General features: G+C 41.0%; 3 protein-coding genes across 4 annotated transcripts in view; 2 read left to right on the forward strand and 1 right to left on the reverse strand.

Annotated features, from left to right (window-relative positions):
- Positions 1-6,465, forward strand: part of ak3 (adenylate kinase 3) — an 8,271-nt gene extending 1,806 nt beyond the window's left edge. The window contains exons 2-5 of the mRNA XM_035668059.1: positions 629-748; positions 956-1,128; positions 4,050-4,168; positions 5,099-6,465. Of these exons, the coding sequence (XP_035523952.1) occupies positions 629-748; positions 956-1,128; positions 4,050-4,168; positions 5,099-5,210 (524 nt within the window). The 3' untranslated portion in view covers positions 5,211-6,465. The remainder of the gene's footprint in view (positions 1-628; positions 749-955; positions 1,129-4,049; positions 4,169-5,098) is intronic.
- Positions 6,466-6,624: 159 nt separating this feature from the next.
- Positions 6,625-14,981, reverse strand: cdc37l1 (cell division cycle 37-like 1). 2 transcript variants are annotated; one of them, XM_035668054.1, is made up of 7 exons: positions 14,623-14,981; positions 13,311-13,610; positions 12,998-13,091; positions 12,263-12,378; positions 11,061-11,183; positions 10,640-10,813; positions 6,625-9,371 (listed from the first exon to the last, which is right to left on the reverse strand). In XM_035668054.1, the coding sequence occupies exons 1-7, from the start codon at positions 14,734-14,736 to the stop codon at positions 9,255-9,257; spliced, it is 1,038 nt and encodes a 345-aa protein (XP_035523947.1). In that variant the 5' UTR covers positions 14,737-14,981; the 3' UTR covers positions 6,625-9,254. The 2 variants fall into 2 exon arrangements, with proteins under 2 accessions (XP_035523947.1, XP_035523948.1); XM_035668055.1 differs by lacking the exon at positions 14,623-14,981 and adding an exon at positions 13,703-13,920.
- Positions 14,982-16,574: 1,593 nt separating this feature from the next.
- The window catches only part of exd3 (exonuclease 3'-5' domain containing 3), a 37,667-nt gene continuing 32,574 nt past the window's right edge, over positions 16,575-21,667 (forward strand). The window contains exons 1-4 of the mRNA XM_035667855.1: positions 16,575-16,721; positions 17,615-17,674; positions 20,327-20,391; positions 21,189-21,350. Coding sequence (XP_035523748.1) covers positions 17,647-17,674; positions 20,327-20,391; positions 21,189-21,350 — 255 coding nt within the window. The 5' untranslated portion in view covers positions 16,575-16,721; positions 17,615-17,646. The remainder of the gene's footprint in view (positions 16,722-17,614; positions 17,675-20,326; positions 20,392-21,188; positions 21,351-21,667) is intronic.

The following is a 21,667-nucleotide window of genomic DNA, read 5'->3' on the forward strand; positions in this document are numbered from 1 at the left end:
GGTGGATGGAGAGACAGAGTCTGGTCCGGCTGCTTTGCGGGGGTTCTGCCTCTTAAAGAGCCTGTTGACGTCCCTCTCCTGGAGGCAGAGAGTCGTCACTGTGGTGGAGGAGGGAGGGGTCACAGAGGTCGGGAGATGTGGAGTTGAGGAGAGGCCCAGGCTTCTGCTGAGCTGGGGGTGGGGGGCTGGTGGAGGGTGTCACGGGGGATGGTATCAGGACTGTCCCTTTGTCTTTCAAAGTAACAGTGGAACTCATTCAGTTCGTATTCCACTGCTTCGATGTCCTCAACAGGTTGACAGAGATTTCATTTCTGCCTGTATGTAGGAATCAGATGTACCATGACGTGCTGACTGTAGTGTAACAATGGCATTATTTAAACTAAATAACAAAAAATAAACAAATAATAATAATAGAAGTAATACTACTGATATAAAATAAATAGGTGACTGTGTGTGTCTGCAAGTTGAATGTGTTTAAAATGAGGAGCAGGTTACAAACAATGGCAGGGTGGAAGCAGCTAAAAACATACAAAAGTTAATGTTTTCTGGAAGAAATAAGTATAAGTATATAAGTATAGCATGGAGTATAATCAGCAACTTCCTGTCTCTTTTTGTCTCTGTGTGTCAGAACTCGGCCTGTTGATGAAGTCCTGTATCGATCAAGGTCAGCTGGTACCTGATGACGTCATGTCTCGTCTCATCCTGAGTGACCTGAGAGCACTGGACCAGAGCAGCTGGCTGCTCGATGGTAAAAGCTCACAAGTTTGTTTACCCACCCATTATCAGCGTTGTTTGTTATAGATCTTTATGTTCTTTTCAGGGATGCTTTTAGTTGTCTGCTCTCAGGGGAACATTCTTTCTCTCATTTGTTCTTATGTTGTTGAATTCAAATCCTGGTTTAGTTATTTACTTCTTTCTTCCCCGCACACTTTCTGTCTGTCTGTCTCTGTAACAGGTTTCCCTCGTACAGTATCCCAGGCAGAGACTCTGGACAGCGCCTACACTGTGGATACAGTCATCAACCTCAATGTACCTTTCCAGACCATCAAACAGAGGCTGACCTCACGCTGGACTCACTTTCCCAGCGGCAGAGTCTACAACATTGATTTCAACCCACCTAAAGTTCCTGTAAATATATTTCCTCTTACCTATTACTCTGTCCGTGTTTCGGGTTTTGGTTTCCAGATATTGTCAGTACAGAAACTGTGTCTTTTCAAACATAAATGTCCTTGAGCTTTAAGCTGGTCTAATACTTTACCCTTGGCTTTAAAAAAATGGCATATAACTGTCTTTTCGTTTATCCTGAGAAGCAAAGTATACTCTTTATTTGAGATTACTGATTTTTTTTCATCTTGGAAAAAATTAGGTGCAAAAGCCAATATAATACGAAAAAAAAGAAAAAAGCCACTGTGAACCCAAACAAAAGAACTGCATTACTGAAAGAGAGAACAGAAACAGACAACAACAATTGACACAAGAGACAACTTTCTAATGAGAAAAAATAGCAGGAACGGGCAGATGAACAGGCTACTTGTTAGCTGTGAAAATTCAAGTGGGGACCTTTGCTCTCATCCAGTGCAATTACACACCAGTAAACAGAGTGGCTGGCAGCTAGTGCAGTTAAAGACAGTCAGTTGGATTTTAGTTTCAACAACAGTGAACGTGCATGCATTATTTAATCAGGCACGCTACTAGAGCTCAGGTTTCTGATTGTTTTCCTTGATTTAGTGTTTTGTGAAGATGTGCGTCAGGCAAAGTCATTTTATTGAAGTTTCTTTTGATGAGCATGTTTTTTGGTGGATCTGTTTCCATGACTACAGACAGAGCTCTCTGATAATTGTAGGCAATACTGTTTTGTAGGTCGGTACATCATTATTTATTATAATACAGCAATAATGACTGTATTCATTATAACAGTAGTCATGGTAAGATATTTTATTTTATTTGGTTTCTGTCTAACAGATGCATGACTCATAGCTAACACAACTGGGTCACATGTCTCTGTGTCAGGGATTTGCAGCATGTTCCTGCTACATTTCCTGCACAAGGAGTAACACATTTATAGTTAATCATTGGCTTCAGTGCATTCTTCACAGTCCTGATTTAGCAAGAACAATGTGTCAGAAACATATATAAAATAGGAATAAAAGCAATCACACAAAGAGTTTAAAAATTCCAGTATTTCTTCTTTCTTCATGTTCATGAAGCAGCTGCCACCTTCCCCTCAAAAACGAACAGTGAACACACTTAGAGGTCATTAGACACATCTACTTTCTTCCTGAGATCTGAGCTTAGCTTTCAGTACAACTTGAATTATTAGAGGCGTGAATTTGGTATATGGAATTTTGGGAATATACCACAGGAGTCTTGCTCCTTATGAATCATTCATTTCATGCAGATTTTGGGACAGCACATGATATCCCCCCTCAGCCCACACATGCTCTTTAGGGACTGTGCATGCTCTCTGAGTAAACTGAAGACACTGTCAGATTCCTGGAACTGTTCCTCCATGTTTCATAACATCTCCTGCTAAAATATGCAAGAGGTAGACTGATACTATGAAAGGATGTTGCTAGTCAGTGTTAATGTTTAGGACTGAGGATCATCAACACCTTTATCATTACCCCCTTCTCTGAGTGGTGTATGTTTCTGTTTGTGATCGTGTCGAGATATTTCGACACATAGACCTACACTTTTCCTTCTAGTCTTTCTGATTAAGTAATTTCAATACGCCTGCTGCTGTGTTTTACCCGTAGACTGTATAAAAGGTTTTACCATGTAGAATTTTCCTCTAGTGCCTGCAGCATGTCGACATTTTAATTTTTCCAATACTTCAGCTTATGACCAAATACCTACAAAACTAATGACCTCCCCTTCAGCCTCCAACGTACTTTGTGTTAATTAGCAAATGTTAGCATGCTAAACTAAGATTGTCAACAAGACAAACATTTCCTGCTAAACATCAGCATGTTAGCATTGTCATTGTGCACACGTTACCCTAACGTAAGCACTTAACACCAACAAATAAGCACAGTTTTGCAGGGCAGCTTGTTTGGTTGTAGTCACCTTCAAATTATGTCCTCAGAAACATCAGGGTCACTGTAAATGTTTTGCAGGGCCCATAACAAAAACACTTTGGAAAATAACACTCCTCAGCCTGCAGAAGAAAAAAACCCTGTAGTGTCAAAAGTGATATAGATTACATAAAATTAACTTTTCTACAAGCCAAGTGAGGTTTAGACATTTTTCCACAACATCTGGACATCTTACAGTAGGAAAAGCACGTGTGTAAATAATCAAATTAATGATGGCTGAATTATTTAGCAGGTTCATGGTCCTGGTATTGTGCATGCTGACTCACTGTCACACTGTCAGGACTTACTGGAGCACTTGAATAGAACAGAGCCCACGTTAATGTTATTAGTAATACCTGTGCGTTGTGAAACAGGCCAATGGTTTTGGCAAAGATGTGGTACATAACGTGGTCATAAACCACTGTTGCTTGAGATCATTATCAGGGAGGTCATGTTTAAACTCTACATACAATGGAAACAGACATTACATCTCGCACAGGGTGAAAAAACAAGAAAATATGTTATCATATAGTCAACACAACTGAAATGTCTTCCAACGTTATCAGCCTTGCTATTATCAACCTTGTCTCTTCTCTTGCTCAGCTGGTTTGAAAGCAAAGACAACACTCACACTGTGTTTCTTGATCAGTGTTTACATTTGAGTCTGTGTGTGTGTGTCTGTGTTTGAGCTGGACAAATCCTACAACTGTGGACTAGTACAATGGATGGAAGTTACAGTGCCTCAAGCATTTATTACGCAACTCTGTCTCAGCAGGTTTCTCACATAATTTGTCAGGTAAAAAAATTTATTATATTATGTTTCTTCTTATCAGTCAGCAGGCGCAGAAAGACTAAACAAAACCATTTGCAGCTTGCATAAAACATGCATTTAAAAAGTATTGTTACAGCATCTTGTGCAGGTGTAGTGTGAAAGTAATTAAGTCACCACAATATTTGTTTATGTGCTTTCTCCAGGGTTTGGATGATGTGACAGGGGAGCCTCTGGTCCAGAGGGACGATGACACACCAGAGACGGTCACACGGAGACTGAAGGCATACGAAACCCAGACAGAGCCTGTTTTAGAGTACTACAGGTAGAATAGCACAGATAAATCAAAATATACTTCCACCTACTTATTACAGTGCCCTTTTTTGCATCCCTGCACAGAGAAAGAGGAATAATGGGCAGATGTTTGAATGCATTACAGTGTCTCACATCTTACTGAATTATACTCCACATAAATGTCTTAAAGGAGCAGTGTGTGGGATTGAGTGACATCTAGCAGTGAAGTTTCAGATAGCTACCTGAACACGCCTCGCGTCTGTGTTTGACTACCTGCGAATGAAAACAAGCTGCAAAGTATGTAGGAGAAAACCTGCAATGTCTGTAGATAAAAACGTCTCATTCTAAGCTAACGAAAACACAACAATTCCTATATTCAGATGATTATACAATGAAAACATACCTATTAACATTGTATTAGATTTCTGCCAATGGAGCCTCCTAAATGTTACACACTGGACCTAATATAGGTAAAAGGCTACAGTCAGTGCTGCTGAGCCATGACCATTGGTCATGTTCTCCTTTCACATTCCTCACAGTTGCATGACTGAAAAACTCCTTAAGAAACACATTCCAAGAGGACAAACTAATAAGTGCAAACACCATTTTTCTCCTTATTACAGGAGTTAAATGAATACATGCATATTTTTAAAAATCTCTCTAAGGTTTACCAGAATCAATAAACCTCACACAATACAAATACAAATACTACACAAGAGGCTGTGGACCCAATTTGAAAGTACATGCATCATAATTGCTATTTCTGGACTAATTAGGCAAGAAAACATATTACTCTGTGTTCCCTCAAACCACAGGGATGTGCTTAGCTAGTGTCCTACTTATTTTTACCACAATTAACGAGAGGCTGGTCATCATTTGAAGGATTACAGACTGGGAATAGGATAGAGAGTGTTCACTTTAAATGATGTTTAACGTGTTCTGTGTTTCTTTGTCCTTCCAGGAGTAAAGGTGTGCTACAGACCTTCTCTGGGACAGAAACCAACAAGATTTGGCCGCACGTTGAGGCTTTCCTCCACAGAAAACTCCCCTCCGTCAACCAGACAGTTGCATAGAAAGCCTCAACAGAAAGGCACAAGAAGGTTTCAAGTTTACCAGCACAAACAACTTTGTACATATTGTCAAATCAGGTGCCACTTAGAGGACAGCCATCTGTGTAATAATATATTCTGGATGTTCAAAATGAGGAACAAGCTCATAGTTTATGTCAAGAAGCAATAGTAAGATACAGATTTTGTTGGGGAAAACTCCACTTTTGAAATACTTATTGCACTACTGTTCTGCTTCCACAATGTTGCTGCAATTAGTTTGGGAAACTCTCAGCATGTGAGTGTAAAATTTAAAAAGATTGTCTCTTCATTCCATAATGTGCCTTTTATAAAGCCAGGAGGTGTCACTGAATCTAATATCAAGGTCTTTAATAGTAGAATATAAATGATAGGAATAGTTGGCATGCCCTTTTGGTGAAATCAACCAACTTTAGAGTTATGTATACATTTTTAACTTACAGGTTTTGTAATTGCAATCATGACTTGTTGTCTTAGTTGATGGCAGCGACACTGAAAAGAATGGACACACATAAGATATCTTGAGCTAAAGAGAGAGAGACTTTCCAGCTTTTTTTTGTAAGAAATCCTTAAAAAAAAACAACAACATTGCATGGGCTTCTTGCCCCAGAATGGGACTGTTTCTTATGCAGTGGGTAACTGCCCTAAAAGGGAAATGTGCCATGGTCTACAAGCTGTGCCTTTTGCTGCTTTTGAAAATGTAACAGGTAGCTCCATGAATGTAGTTTGTAAATACTTTTTATGCATATGGACCACAAAGTGAATAATGTATAAACTGACCATACTTTTAATGAAGCCATCAATGAGTAACAGCTTATTTCAACCACCTCAAGTCTTAATAGTGTTGCCTTTAAAATACACAGTTCCCATTTTTAACCGGGCATTCCTTGCTGTGACCAAGTCTATAAATGTATACCGATAGCTGCCATTTTGACTTGACAACTAAAAACCATATTGATAAGTGTATAAATTAAAACATTTATAACACATCATCTTATTAGAAAATATCATGACATTCAAGGTTGATCTGCAGTTCGGTGTTTTTGCACTTTGTCTTAAGAATGTTTCACCGTGTCAAAAGCATTTCGAAAACTACACCAATGCTTGCAATGTACTGTTTCCTGAAAATGTACCGTGTGTATTTCTAAACACTTGAATATTTAAAAGCACACCTCCTCTTCAATGACAACTTACGACTGTGTCATGAGTATTTATTACGAATCACAATAAACTTCTGATAGGATACTAGTTACATATTGTAATATATTACTGTAATCAGAGTAACAACTGGATAGCATCCCAGTCATCGGTTTTGACAGTTAACACACCCATAAAACAGATTCATCCTTGTGCTCCTAAGTTACAGTTACAAAAAATAAAGTATCAAAATCAATGCAGCAGAGATATTACCTTTATTTATTCCCACAATTCCCCCTTAATACAACTCAACTGCTGAACATTGGGTTGGAGATTTGGGTTTATGTAGGTTCAAGCAGATATGAGGAGCAGGCTACAGAGTAAAGTCAACTTCATTTATAAAACCACTGTTTTATAACGTTTTAAGAAGCTCCCTCTGGTGTCACAAAAGGCTTTATGGAACTTATCAAAAATATAAGTTACTCCCCATGACCAGTTAACAGACGCTGATGTGTAAAATTGTTAGTTAGTTATCCTGGGGATTTAATGATGGCGCCGTCCCAGGCTCCTCATTTTTAAATGACAAGAGGAAACCACTGTATAATTTGCAGGTCTACAAATAACTGTAGCAGTCGACAGCAAGACACAAACATTTAGCACTGGTTTTATATGTATATAGAGTTTCTAACAGCAGCAAGAGAAACCAAATCTTACACTGAAAGACAAGTGTAACTTGTGTAATTCGATAAACTCACAGATTAGTGACAGAAATTCTCTCCTTTTCACTCTATGTTTAATAGAGTCATAATCTTTAGCTAATTTAGGAAGTTGAGACACTATGGACACTGGCCACAGGTACTGTACAACAGCTTAAGCCATACAATTATTTTGCATAGTTAATTAGTCACTGTGGACAGAAAAAAGAGAAACACATATAAGACCACTAAAGCACATTGTTTTAGCTTCACTGCTTAAAATACCTCTATGTATGTTTACAGTCTACGTTACACGTCATATGTGAACTGCCCCACAACAGCACTGTGTGTAAAGTACATGTAAATCTGTGAATTGATGAATAGTGAGATGACACCAGGTGCACCGCAGAATTAACACTGCATCACAGCTTTAAGTCATAAACAGATGTATTGTACTTTAATGCATCGTATGGTATCTTTAATTCCAGTGTGCAGTAAATGTCTTACTGATCCCGTCGCTTAGCAGATTCTCATACTGATTTTGGCTGTCTTGTTAAATAATGAATATTAATCATCAAGGGAACAGATAATTGGAAGCCTAATAAATCTGGCACAAACACGAAACACAAAAAGTGACAAAAAAAAGTCAGCAAACAACAAAATACAAAAGTAAACCGAATCAAAATGTCACACAATTCAAAACACGAGCTCAGCTAAAGCCTGCTTGTGAAATAAACAAATCTTGATGACTGGGAAGAATAATAAAGTCAAGTGCTTCAAACACTCTACCTCGGCCTCTTTTTTTTAAACCATTTCTGTTTTGAAAAGAGAAATATAAAGTGCAGGACACATTCAGATGCACAAAGTTACTTTCTGCATACAAATGCAGTAAATGTCTTTGTGGAGAGCTCAGCCCTTTGTTCCCCCCCCATCCCCTCCATACCGGTGCTTTTAGCCCCTACTCAGCTGTAGATTCCCGACACCAGTATGCACAGAGCACTTATATATGTATAAGGAAACTGGAGGTTGTGACTCGGCTTCAGATGCTGGGTACAGATGGCAATCTGGTTTACACTGGCCCATCACTGAACCAGAAAAACATAAATACGCAAAGGCCACGCAGGCCTAGTAAACCTTTTATGTACTGAAAGATCTGAATAAGCTGCGTGCCAGTTCAATTTTGAGGCTTTAAGTGAATGCCTGATAAAATAAATTCATAGGGAATAAAAACCAATTAAACCCTCATCACACCTTACATTACCATGCGTCTTACACCCAGATAATAACCTGGATGCAGGTCATTCACATTTGCACTCAACACCAAGATTGTCTCAAAAATCCTCATGAGACTGAGCTGACTTTGCCCCTTTAACACGCATGTTTTGCATTAAAGGCTGAGTGCATCATGAAACATCGGTTTTATATGTTCATTGCAGACAACTGAGTCAGCACAGAACCAGATACTGCATTATTCATCCTCTCCCGACAAAGAACCTCTGAGTGTGACCCTAGACCTTTTAATCCAAACCTTTTACTCAGTGGACTGTCATTTCATGCTCTCTGTATTTGTTACAGATTCAGACATTACGCCGCAGTCCCGCCTTCAGGTGAACTGTATTCCAAATATGCTCAGAAGTGCCTTATCATATGCATACTTTTTCCCCTCATGATTGAAATCTAATTACTCAACAGATCTCACTTGCTGGGCAGCCACCTTCTCTCTATTTTAGAAACATGATCAGGTAGTTCTACGTTTTACTTCAAGACACTTTGCCATAATAAATGTGTAGCACAGTAAAGCAAACGATCGACAATACTGTTTATACAAAATGTTCATTGATCTGTCAAGTCATGCTTCTCTCGTACATGACATGATTCATTTTAAGGGGAACCAGTTTGAAGGATATAAGAACTCCATCTGTATCTGTATCTTATGGCACAACACATGCACTGAGCTGGAAAGAGACACTGCAGAAAGGCCACAGGCCAACCTGTTTGTAATGAGCAAAAACATTATGTTCCTGCAGGTTCGCCACCGACAGTTGCAGCGTAAAAGATTGATCATGTCTCTGTTTATTCCTGCTCTGCACTGGGGTTTTTCCGCCTGGTCCGCTGTGTAAAGGGGGCTTAAAACTCAGGTAGCTCCTAAGTGGGGAGACGATGGAGATGGAAGAAAAGCAGGGGGTCGATCCTACAACCCCTAGGACGTCTCCATCATGCGCATATCGTCAGTTTCTGTTGATTCCTCTTTTGTCCACCTCCCTGTGCTTGTCCACAGTCCCGCCTCTACACAGCGCTTCATAGGATACTCTGCCACCTAGTGGAGGGAGACAAAGACAGTCGCGTCAAATCAACAACCATTCACAGGTGAGGATTGTCAGGCACAAATCAAAATCAAAAATAGGTTTACATGGAGCTGGAGAGAGACTCTGGGGGATTAAGCTACTGTGGCCTGGTTAGAGGATTATAATGGTTATGTAACTGCACTTTGGCTCCTAAACACTTAATGCACCGATCTGAGCTGAAGCTAGCATTTAGATTGTGAATTCGCAAACGCTCCTCCAATCACTCCTCAGAGACTGACCGTGAGTTCAAAGTGAGGGGAGATGCTACGTGATGAAAACCACACAAATCCAAAAGCAGGGACCTGAAGAGCCAAGCTTCAGTTTCAACAGGCTTGATCGCATTCCTGGGTAGCCATCTTTCCTCTGTGGGGAGTTTTTTTCCTTCTCTCTGGGTAGATGTTTGGCAGCTAGTCAAGCTGTGGGGCCAGCAGGGGGGAGGAGGCCTCATTCTCTCTCCCTTACAAAAGGCTTTCATCCTACAAACATGAAGTTTACTAGAAAATCCATTTGGCATCTTTTACACTTCATCTGAATTATTTTACACTTCAATTATCAAATAAAAATCTCTTTCATGTCTGTTATTAGTTTAGAATGCCATAAACAATAAAGGCCTTTAATTAGTATGAGGCAGACTCGGGGATCCAGAGAGAGAGACCGTTTGTTACATGTAACTCCTCCTGGTAGAGCTCCCCTCATGCATCTATGAAACATATCACTCTACTTCTACTCTATCGCACTAACCGCGAGACACACTGACGCACATTTGACTCAGTCAGGTAAAACTAAAAGTAGGGATCAAGTTTCTACGGTGTGGCAGATGTTGGGGTTTCCAATTACGGAGACAAGAAAAAGGCTGCAGATAACATGATGGTTCAAGAGACCATGCTTTGTAGGTAAAATCTACTTTTCAAAGTGCTAACTTGCTCAGTGTTTTTACTCCATGTTTTCCTAATTCCCATGAAAAGTTCCATGGTGCACTGCATTGCTCTCACCACATCCAAAAATTGTGGATAAACACACATGAAACTGATCATGAGCATATTTTGCTACAATAACACCTAATCCCACTTCAACACGAGTGCTGACACTTTAAAGTCCAGCACCCAACTTCAAGATGAACTTTAAGAGTTGTTTACATCAGAGGACTAATGGCTCAATGGTGCCATCTTACAGCTGTGTGCAGTAACTGCAACAGTCTATGAGTCTCAGTAGCGCTGGGAAAAGGAGAAACAGCACTTACTGAAGGTAAAGAGTCGAGGGCTTCTTTGGGGTCGAGTCTGCAGTTTGTGCCAGTATTCTGTTGTTCAATGTTGTTGGGTGTACCACCTCTACACTTGATGGCATATTCTTTCACTCTGCGTTTGAAGGTCTCAAGCTCTGTATGGAAGACGTCTAAGTAGACATCCTTTCCGTCCTACAGAGCAACGATGGAAACAATATTAGGAAAACGTGGCACAACAGCTTAATGGAAAAAGCATCCACCTGAAGAACATTTCAATCTGGTATAGAGCACTGTACTATCAATAACAAAAAAATCCAAGTATAAAACCATATTTCTAAAACAAATGTGCCTTTGTTACACTGTATAATACATACATTGTAGGGTAGAGCTGTTGACCATCATACCGTTGTACAGCATTAATCAGATGTCTGTGTCTTACTTTGGCTTTGTGGAAGAACTGTCTGAAGCAGCCTCGAGGATCCTGCTGAGAGTTCGAGGCCATCTCCAGGATGAACTGCATCACTACAGCTTGGTGTGCCACCTGCTCCATCAGTGCTTCTTTCTGCAGGACACAAAACAAAAAAAACACATTTTTGACCATCTGTGTGTCTTAATTGGGCATCTGTTTAACTTCTTGAACTGTGCTAAACTGTGAATAACTTGTGCTACGTAATTACTGAATTCTAACACTTACATACATACAGCAGTATGTTCTGTTGTGTATGGTATGTTGACAGATACTTAGGGGTGTAAATTCCCTGGAGCACCTCACTAAAAATGTCTGATTTCTACAGAGAGGTTAGCCCTGACAAAACGTGAACATGAACAAAATTAGGACCCACATATGGGACTAATAAAGCAGGTGACGGCATCTCTTTATTTAGAAGTGTGATACTCTAAGCTGGCACCAAGAGAAAGAGAAACTGCTACACATATCTGAAACCTGAATACCTAATACATATTTCAATAACCAAAAAGAGCACTCAAAAGTGATTGCTTAAATCACTGTGTGTGCAAGCACATCAGACACTGTTTAATCTTGTCATCATTATTATCATGCTTGCAAATACATTCTGTATAGCCTCTGAACATACATACATACATACATACATACATACATACATACTGATGCACTGGCCTTTTTCACTGAAGACATTTTAACATGTTACTGTAAAAAACAACAACAACAACAGTTCAATTAATGATGGCTGGGTTCCATTTAGCAGCTTCAGTTTCAGGGTCCTGGTATTGTGCATGCTGGCTCACTGTCATGACTTACTTGGACACTTCAATAGAACAGTGCGATTATTAATATTAACTGCATTTTCAGTCTGTTTGCAGATATGCACATGCTCAGGCATGTGGTTCCATGTTTACACTGCTTTTCTAGTTTGACGAGCTGAGAAGAAAAAAAATGAAAAGAAAGCAAAATAAAAGAAACAAACTACACTGGCCTTGTTTATCATAATAAAAGAATATGCCATCCACTGCAACTAGATGGCTCTTATGGCATTAGCTATACAAGGCTGTGACTAAACAGACTGGTTAGTAGGATAAATTCCTTGTCTGGTTTGGTCTCATTATGGTTTTGTTGTGGATAATAAGATAAAATAACACCAGCTTTATCCTTCAATACATTACCCCTTCTTGCTGTAGTTTCATGCACCACAGAATTAAATAGTTGGACGTTTCCTCACAGATGAGCTGAGGCATGTCTGCGAGGAATCGCTGACTGTCATCCCATCTCCGCAGCATACCTGACGAATGGATCAAAAGCATATTAGTTACGTGATGTGTGTATGTGAAACTATTGCCGAAGAGAACCCAGTTACTTGCTACTGTTTTCTGAGAATGTTAGTCTAGTTGACCGGCAGTGCCCGCCCTCCAGCACTCCTCCTCCCACACTAAGAAATGTGTGACCTATATTTTACATTTGGGCAAATAATTTTCTAAAGCATCCCGTATTTTATGACTGATTAACTTCCTTCAAGTACAGACACATCATGCTTTTAAGGAACGGCAATACCCCTGAGGACATTAAACTGTTTTGAGTAAGGCAATGCATCATAATGAATCTATAGTTTTGGTAAAAGTTTGAAAAACAAAAGACAGTAACAGTGTCTTGCTGGCAGGCGTTCTCTCCAATAATTCAAGTAGGTGACTTGAATTATTCTACCACATGTATGGAGACACATGAAATCTATGGACATGCAGACTAAATATCTATTAGATCTATTACAGAGAAACTGGAGGACAAATCCTGCCTCAAGCTGCAACTATTTTTAAAGTACTGTTGAAATACTGACGTTTTATGTATGTTGTGTGAGAGTGTGACACTATTCTTATTAGAAACTTCAGATTTGGCATCTCACTTACCAAAATGTCTGAGCTCTTGCTCATACTTTTGGAGAAACGTCTTGCACTTATCCTGATCCATTTCTACAGGTTGATTTTGGACATTGATGATACTCTGGAGGGGAGAGAAGACACAAACTAACTGTTGACATGGTCTATAGGTAATGACAGTCGAATAAGTATAAGAAAATGTTAACATAACGTTACCTAATGTAACAGAGTTCCACTTTCCTGTCCCAATTTTGTTTGCTTGCTTTCAGTTTTCCGTCTCAGCTGTATGTGTCACAACAGCTCACTTAAACTTGAAAGAAATCCCAACTGTTTGCACGCTTACCTTATCAAAAACATCCCAACTTCCGACAGCTCCGAGTACAGGACTGCGGCTGGGCTCCTGGACTCCCAGCATGCTCTCCTTGCGGCGCCACTCCTCCTCATTGTGTGTGAGTTCGGTAGGGCAGGCCTGAGTCCGAGCACGTTCCTGCTCCAGGGACTCGGAGCTGTGGACGCCTAGAGAACACAACTGATCCTGGGCCTCAGCCAGTTTCCAGCTGGAGACGATAGAGGCCTTCACACAGCGCTGCTGGCTCTGGCACAACGATGCCATGGCACAATTGCAAATGTGCGATGATGGTGACTGGTGAGGTTAATGGAGAAAAAATGAAGAAATTAGGACACGAGAGAAAAGAAACACTGTCAGTGACTCAACAGTAAATCCTCATGTATTACACAGTAGAGTGTTGTTGTGGTTTGTAGGGCAGGAAACAAATATTTCTTGTCCAAAGAACCCAAACTTTCCCCGTGCAAGAATCCTGTGGTAATTTGCCCTTCTGTCGGTGTCAGGTTTAGACCGAACACACAAAAGTGCCCACGATGGGAGGTCACATTTACAACATCATCCTGAGGAGAGAGGATGGGCTCTACAGGAGGGGAACAGCTGACACGCAGAACTGCCTGCTCACTCTGAATCACAAACTAAATGTAGGCCACTGGCTTTAAAGCTTTCATGACCACAGCCATGCCATATTTGGTACAGGGTGGGGCGAGGTGGCTAAAAATAAATGAACGCTTGTTTCCATCTTATCCATGCCTACCCCAAAACAACCAAATGCCCTTTCTAGTCCACGACAGACAGGGCCCACAGCTGTGGTGTGTGAGAATATCGAGGACCTGAGGGAATGGGGCAGTGAGCTACCGCTTCATGTCTTGTTGTGGCCTCTGATCTCACCGTGCCGCATATAGATGGTCTCTTTCTAACAGGATGATGACACTGCGAGTGATCGGTTTACCTGGAGAAGTGTAAAATAGGTAGCTAGACTGCGCAACCACGGGTTTGCGTCAGGTGAGCAGTGCAGCCTGGGTACTGTTTCGCACCGTGACAGGTCTCGACTAACACACGACGGCAGCTGCTCCCTACAAGCTATCTGCTGCGACAGTGACACGGTGGCGAGGGCACACCTCATAAAAACACTCTTGAAAAACAGACACTAGCCTCTGCGTTGCTAACTATCAGCCAACTTGGCGTGAACTTCTCGCCATGGTCCCACAACAGGCGTAGCTAGTTAGCACGCTTTTAAGACAATTCCGTTATCTCTGTAAAGTTAAAGTGTAAACTTCACAACCCGCGCTGTTGAGCATGAGCTTATTACCTGCTGGTGGGGATAACCCCCACTGAAGCCCCTGGCTGTTGAGGCTGTTGAGGCTGCGGCACTGTTTGACTCTTCGTTGGGGTGAACTGAGGCTCCGTTGCCTAGCCACTCCATCGCTGCTAAGCAACTAGCAGGCTAGCTCCGCGGTGAGGTCCGCTAGCGTTAGCTGATGCTAGCTGTGCTGGAGGAGACAAGTGACCGTGTCGCTCTCTGCCGTCGGCCACAGTGACGGTTGATCCGGACGCCGATCCGCAAAGTCAACGGGAGCGACGGAGGGAGAGGACGCACCGCGGCGGGGGAGTTCCGCTCCTGTAAACAACAACAACAACAACCAACAAACAATCACCTGCGGAGAACAGCGGCGGGTATTTTAGAGGTGACACGCGGCGAGCACGGGTTGGGTAACAACATCGACACGTGACGTCTCCAATTCTATTGGGAGTTTCGGGGTTCGATTGTCTCATGGCTTTGATCGATGGGCTTGAATCGATGTCTTCTTCCATCATCAATACAAGACACGCTGGTTTGACTAGCCATTTATTAATAATACTATAGTAGTACATAATTATCTAGTTCTGAACTGTAGCTGCTTGTTAATTTTATTCATAATTACTTTTATCTTATCTTTTGTCTTATTTTTTGATTCTGTTCTTTAAGGTCAGGGTTTTTTAATTTTTGTTTACATGCTATTTTGTTATTTTGTTATGTGCTACTAGGATGCTTGGAAATTTCCATCGGGAATAAATAAAGTATTCTATCTATGTAATTGACACAAACACGGGCAATCACTTTTTGGCAATTATTAAACTGTAAATTTGATCTCTTTTGATGTCATCTTTTACTATACTAACTATAGTAGATTATATATATATAGTTATATTTTATTGGTTTCTTAATAGATTGTTGCTCTGTATGAATATTATTGGCTTGTTCTGTATAACCCTTGGAGTCTTGTAACAAAAAATAATAATAAATAATAAGTATTTTTTTCTGATTCTTGACCATGGTTCGGTCAAACGTATTTGAACTTTTATATAGGTTAGGGACACCTGGAAGTCTTTTGGGGAGGTATTTTAACAGGTCAAAAGTGTTTTACTTCCATATTGTGTGGGGAGGGATGGATCAAAGACATTATATGTTCAAAATGTGGTCTCTTTACATGTAGAAGAGTTATTGCTCTAACATGGAAACTGGGGATGGCTAGGCTGTTGGCGTATAATTGGTTTTGACGTAACTGTTTACCTACAATACGTTTCGTATGAATATTGAATGCTGTGTAGTTACTTTATCTTTATTATTGTAGGTGGGCCCCATTTCATCTATGGACAGGTGTATATGGAATGAACGAAAACCCAGATGATAAATCTGTACTGCTTCAGGGCTATTTTGATTTGTGTTTGGTCAAACCATTGCTTCAGTAAAATGTATTATTCTATCGTATTTCTTTGGCACCTTATCAATCTATATATATTCCTTTTTTTTATCTTTTCTACCTCAGCTATTTTATTGGTATTTTAAATGCTACCTGGCTGCAATGACGACCTATCTTATCGTATTCTATCTCTATCTGATTCCCGTATTATCTATCCTAGTCTATCTATCTATCCTTCTATCTCTATCTGTTTCTATCTATCTATCTATCTATCATAACAAATGTTGTCTGCACTGCGCTCCTTCACCAGAGGGTGGCAGTAGTGCACTTTGAACCTGAATGACAGCCTCCACTGAAAACAACGTAGTAGACCAAGAATAGACACGATGTTTAATTAGCCCTACTTGTTGTCTTACAGGCAGCTTTAGCTACAGTGAGTTTATCGCTCCCGGTAAACTCCATCAATCAAATATTTGAGATTGTAGATATTTATGTTTGCTGTTAGGGCAATGGCCTGGTTCGTGGTTTACGACATGTAAATCCTGGCGAATAAACGTGGATTTGTGTACAAAGTGAGAGCAGGAGCTGCCTGTGAGGTGCTACACAGGGCCTAAATGCTTCCACTTCAAAAAAAAAAAAATGCTATTGAGTAAAAAGGTCCACACAAATATCTAGCTAGGTACTATAATCTACCTGACGATAGTTAACTGGACGCAAATAGCACATGGTAAGTCAATTCACGTCGATAATGTAACGTTACATTATCATATATTATAATATTGTGTTTGTTTGTCGACACTCAAAAAACAAACCAGCACTGAGTTTTCAGCTAGCTTAGAGGGAGTCACGAGCTAACCAGCACAGCGTCACTAGTGAAACTATAAACAGTGTTGGTCTTTTAGCTGGCTCTCACAGCAGAAACACTGGACCGAGTGTGAAATGAACACACGCACCACTGTCATCAGGTTTTGTCTGGGTCAGACGAGCTAATGTTTGCTAACAGAGAGTGTGAAATGAAGCAATGAGGAAGTGAGATGTGTTGTATTACCACTAGGTGGCGATAGAAGATAATAAAAAGCCCTGACTGCAGGTACCGTATCTCTCTTCTCTTTTCTTCTTCCTCCATCCCCTGGGGTGGGGGGGGGGGAAAGAGCTTGCCCAGACAGAGCTGAATGTTAAAGCCCGCCTCTAGTGTCTGCAGACGGGGAGAAACAACCAGACTTCAGGCCTAAAAAAACATCCTCAGCCTGAAATCAAGTCTCATAGCCAGCTGGCATCTTGCCCTTTCTCAGGCTGCTGTTCCCACAGCAAAACTGGTTCACTTTCATATTACATTTTTCTCACATTCTTTTAGTTTGATTTTCACTTCAGTTGTTTGTTTTATTTTACTTTATTGGCACCGTGACACCATTCAGATACAGCAGAGTTGATGCCCAGAATAGCCGAGAGCAAATTAGTGAGCTTACAAGCTGTAGCTTCACTATATTACTGAAGGTAAATAATTCCATAGACTGCAAATAAAAGGATCTCTACCTTTATGTTGTGACAGTAACATATTCGAGCAGTCGTGGCGGATACGTCCCATTTATAGCCCTGTTTTTCGTGTTTCTTCCTCCACAGAGCTATAGCAGCACACCATCCTGTGGACAGAAATGAGCCATACTACTCCAGAGGCAGTGGGTGTGTATCACAGTTTCACAACACTTCCCTCTCAATTATTTAACATAGAAACAACACACAGGGGTTCGTTTTGGTCTGATGACGGGTATATAGACGGACATAGCTGAGTAGTCTCTGTAGTGAAATATACATTACCTCTGATGTCGATAATGTCAGGTAACAGTGGTTATGAGGCACCTGTATATTTTTACATCTGGAGAAAAACAAGTCAGGAGACAAAATGAGTCAACTGTGATTATCAGCGGGGTGAACATAATAATCAGTACCTTCAAATACTACCTGCACTGTATTGTTTATGTCCTGATTTAAATAATGAATAAATGCTTTATTGTGAATATTATTGCGGCGACACACCATAGTGACTAACTTTGACTCATCTCGGTATCTTGTATCTTTGTTCACATGTTTCTTGGCAGCATTAGTTTGCGAAACACAAAGAGCTCACGGGGTGTACAATGATATCAGCAGCATCATTCCGTTTTCACTGTAGAGCCCGTAGGTGTGTGTCCACTTTTGGATGGAAACCAAGTTGTAGTGGGTCAGCTCTGGAGAGCTCATTAACATGCAAACACTGTGTTAAAAAGCATCGAATTCAGCAAGTGCTTGTACTCTCCTCATTCTCAAGATCCTGTAATTGCACCTGTTGAAAGGGTTTTCCAGCACCTACAACAAAACACAAAAGGAGAGAAGTACTTGTAGAAGAATGTTGTGGCATCCTTCCAGTGGAGTTGAGCCACTTGCACAACCTCTGCCAAGTCACACTGAAGCTGTTCTGGTGGCTGTAGTGACACCAAATGCCCCATTTAGACACTTGATCTTTGTGTTTCCTTTATTTTGGCAGCTGCCTGGCAACAGAGAGTTAGACCTGTCTGTGGATTTAATCTCTGTCTAATTTTACTGAAATTCAAGTGTGACTTTTATTGTTTTGTAAGAGTAGGAGGTTAAGATAGTCTCCGGTTACTTTAAAGTCCACTTAGCGGAAAATGCGGTACTTTCTCACATTTCAAATCATCTTGTGTCAAAAAATAAACAAAATACGAACCACCCTCTCAGAGGTGAATGAGTGCATGAGCTGCATGTGTGTCTGTGTATGTGTATGTGGTGATGGAGGTTATTATGTTGTAGTGAATGGGGAGCCTCCAGCTCTGTCGTTCACCCACAAGCAGACTATAAAGAAGCTACATGCTCCACATTCCTCTCCTCTCCTGCTCTCTCCTCTCCCCTCCTCACACAAACAGTGAGAGCGAGGTGAAGTGGGTTGTGCTGTTTGTGTGAGGCGCTGTGCATGTACGCATGTTCGTCAGTGGGATACATGGGCTGGAGTGGGGTGCATAACAGGGGAGAGCAGCAAAGGAAACTATTCAGATGCTTGAGATTAAAGGCCCTTTCAGTGGACCATAACAGTGTTTTTGCAGATCTTAGCCCATTTACTACATCCAGTCTACTTTGCTGTTTTCCATAGCAAACTGTAATGTTGCTGTCTCAAGCTTATTAGTAACTGGAAATAGGTTTTCATATTAAATGGAAATGATTTAAAAACACTGATTATCTAGAAGGTAGGAAATGCGTTTCCAAAAAAAAAAAAATTACTTTGGAAATATAATGTAAAGCATTTGTGATTTGTACTAAATGGGCCAGAACATGCAGAAAGGCTGGCATAACACACTGATTCAACTCACAGGCCCAGGCAGGTAAAGTTCATGTTTAAGAGGCAACATGAAAAAGACAACGTGTCAGGCCAGGAGAAGACACAGTAGAGAAAGAGGCCAACACGGAGAGAAGGAGAGGCCTTTGGTCTGCTTTCCCAGGCTATGCATCAGGAAGGTTGTATTTTTTACACCATGACCACCGCATAGCCCTTTCCTGGGGAAATCCGAGACAAAACCGAGAGAGGCTGCTGCAGGGAGGGAGAGGAGAACAGGAAAACTAGCCCTGGGAAGGAGGGAAGGAGGGAGGGAGGGTGGGAGGGAGGTAGGGGGGCAGGTACGGTGGAGCACACACAGCGTGAGCGACAGAGAAAGAAGCTGGAGCTTTTAGGGAAGGCTCAGTGGAACGCACGCACATGCAGATAGACACAAAACATGAAACTCACATGCATTCTTACATCTCCTTGTTTCTCTGCCCTTTTACCCACGTGGCCTTCCAAAGAAATGTGCCCTAAGAGTCGTCTCTAGAGTATTTTGGCTGCAGATTCAGCTGGAATGCAGAGCTAATGCTGGGTTCCTCTACTATCCAACCAGCCTCAGCTGTTAATCCGATGTTATGGCTGCTCTGCTATGCCTGTTAAAGAAATAATATTTGACGTTATGGCTACTCAGCTATGCCTGTTTTAACAAACAATATTTCCAGTATATCGCATTACCTATAAGCTAAGATTTTGGTTGGACACAAAACATGGTATTTCAATCCACTTGGCAACAAATTTGACCTTTTGTTAACTTGACCAGTAGCTAACTACAAGGGCAAATCAGCATTGCGGTTGTTAGAACAGTTTGCATGAGCTGTGCCAAACATATATTTGCATAGCAAGGTAAAAGCCATTATATCCAGGCACAGTTAAAAGGAGAGTGTTCAGTTAATTTCTTGACAGGTTGATAGAGGTCAAAGGTCAGAGTGAAACCCCACCACCTCTATGTGTGTGTGATCCCCCAGGTCTTGACCCTGCCGTGCTGAGAGACAAACTCTTCGAGCTATGGAACCGGAAAGATCTGCAGACGGTGAGAGTCACTTTCACAGCGTGTGTCAATTCCACACATGCAATATTGAGTGAGTGTGTGTGGGTGTGTGTGTGTGTGTGCGCGCGCGTTAACAAAGGTAGGGAGATAATGTCTTTGTGTGTCTGCAAGAAGCACATGCACAGGAAGGAACACAAGTGAGAGAGAGAGCTTGGATACCAGCATGTTTAAATGTCGCTCACCAGTGTGTGTGTGTGTGTGTGTGTGTGTGTGTTAATGAGGAAACCAGAGTGTCTGTCAGTAGGAAGGAAGGAATTTGCGTTGCACTGAATGAACTTGAGATCTGTGTGAGGAGGATATTGAGTGGATGACATCTGTTTTGCAAATTAAGACACAACGCAAAGCATTTTCTCACACAGATATTATTTTCTTGTGTAGGAAGTTTGTAATGCCTGAGTTTGCATTCTTTAGCTGAGACCTAAAATGTGTCAAAATTATTTATTGTTTTAGAAAAGGTTCATCATTAATACTCCCCTCTAAGGATGTCACACTGAATAAAACTTTATACACAAACCTTTTATATAAATGATGGAGAACAAACACTTGTTTCTCACACATATGGACAAGATTTCCTTTTAAATGACCTACAAGCTGCACACGTTTTGTGTATTTGTCAATGAGTACTGTGTGGCTGTAATATGATTGATGCCCTTTTTGAATGAATCAACCAGAAAACGAGATTAAAACTATGAAAACGTAAGCTATAATGTTTTATATATCTAACTCCACAATTATAGTTTTCATTCACACCACTCCTTTCTCCTTTTCTCCCCCCACAGCTACATTGGATGGCCCTCCAGGGATTTTCAAAGCTGTCTGAGCCCCTGGAAGCCTTGTTAACAATCCTAGAGAGCTGTCCAGGCAAACAGAAGGGTCGCAGCCACACCCTTGGCCACCACATCCTCATGGAATTCCAGACATGGATGAAGGAACATCCACAGGTAGACAAAATTCATCAAACAAACCTTTTTAAACTAAAGAATGTGTGTTACAGTCATCTTTTTTAGTAGTAAATGCATAGCTTTTTGTGTGCATATTATTATAAATAATAATGAGTTTGATATGTGAATTGTATTACACTGTGTAAACTGGCAGAAGACATGCATCATACTGTAATGTATCTATATAACTTAGTGAGGGGCGCCCGGTTAGCTCAGTGGGTAGGTCTGGCGAGCCATGTACCGAGGCTGAGTCCTTGCTGCGTGTCATCCCCTCTCTCTGTCCCCTTTCCTGTCTTCAGCTGTCACCATCATAAAGG

This window comes from Morone saxatilis, unplaced genomic scaffold (assembly GCF_004916995.1).
Source record: "Morone saxatilis isolate NCDOM2014 unplaced genomic scaffold, NCSU_SB_2.0 Contig21, whole genome shotgun sequence".
NCBI lineage: Eukaryota > Metazoa > Chordata > Actinopteri > Moronidae > Morone > Morone saxatilis.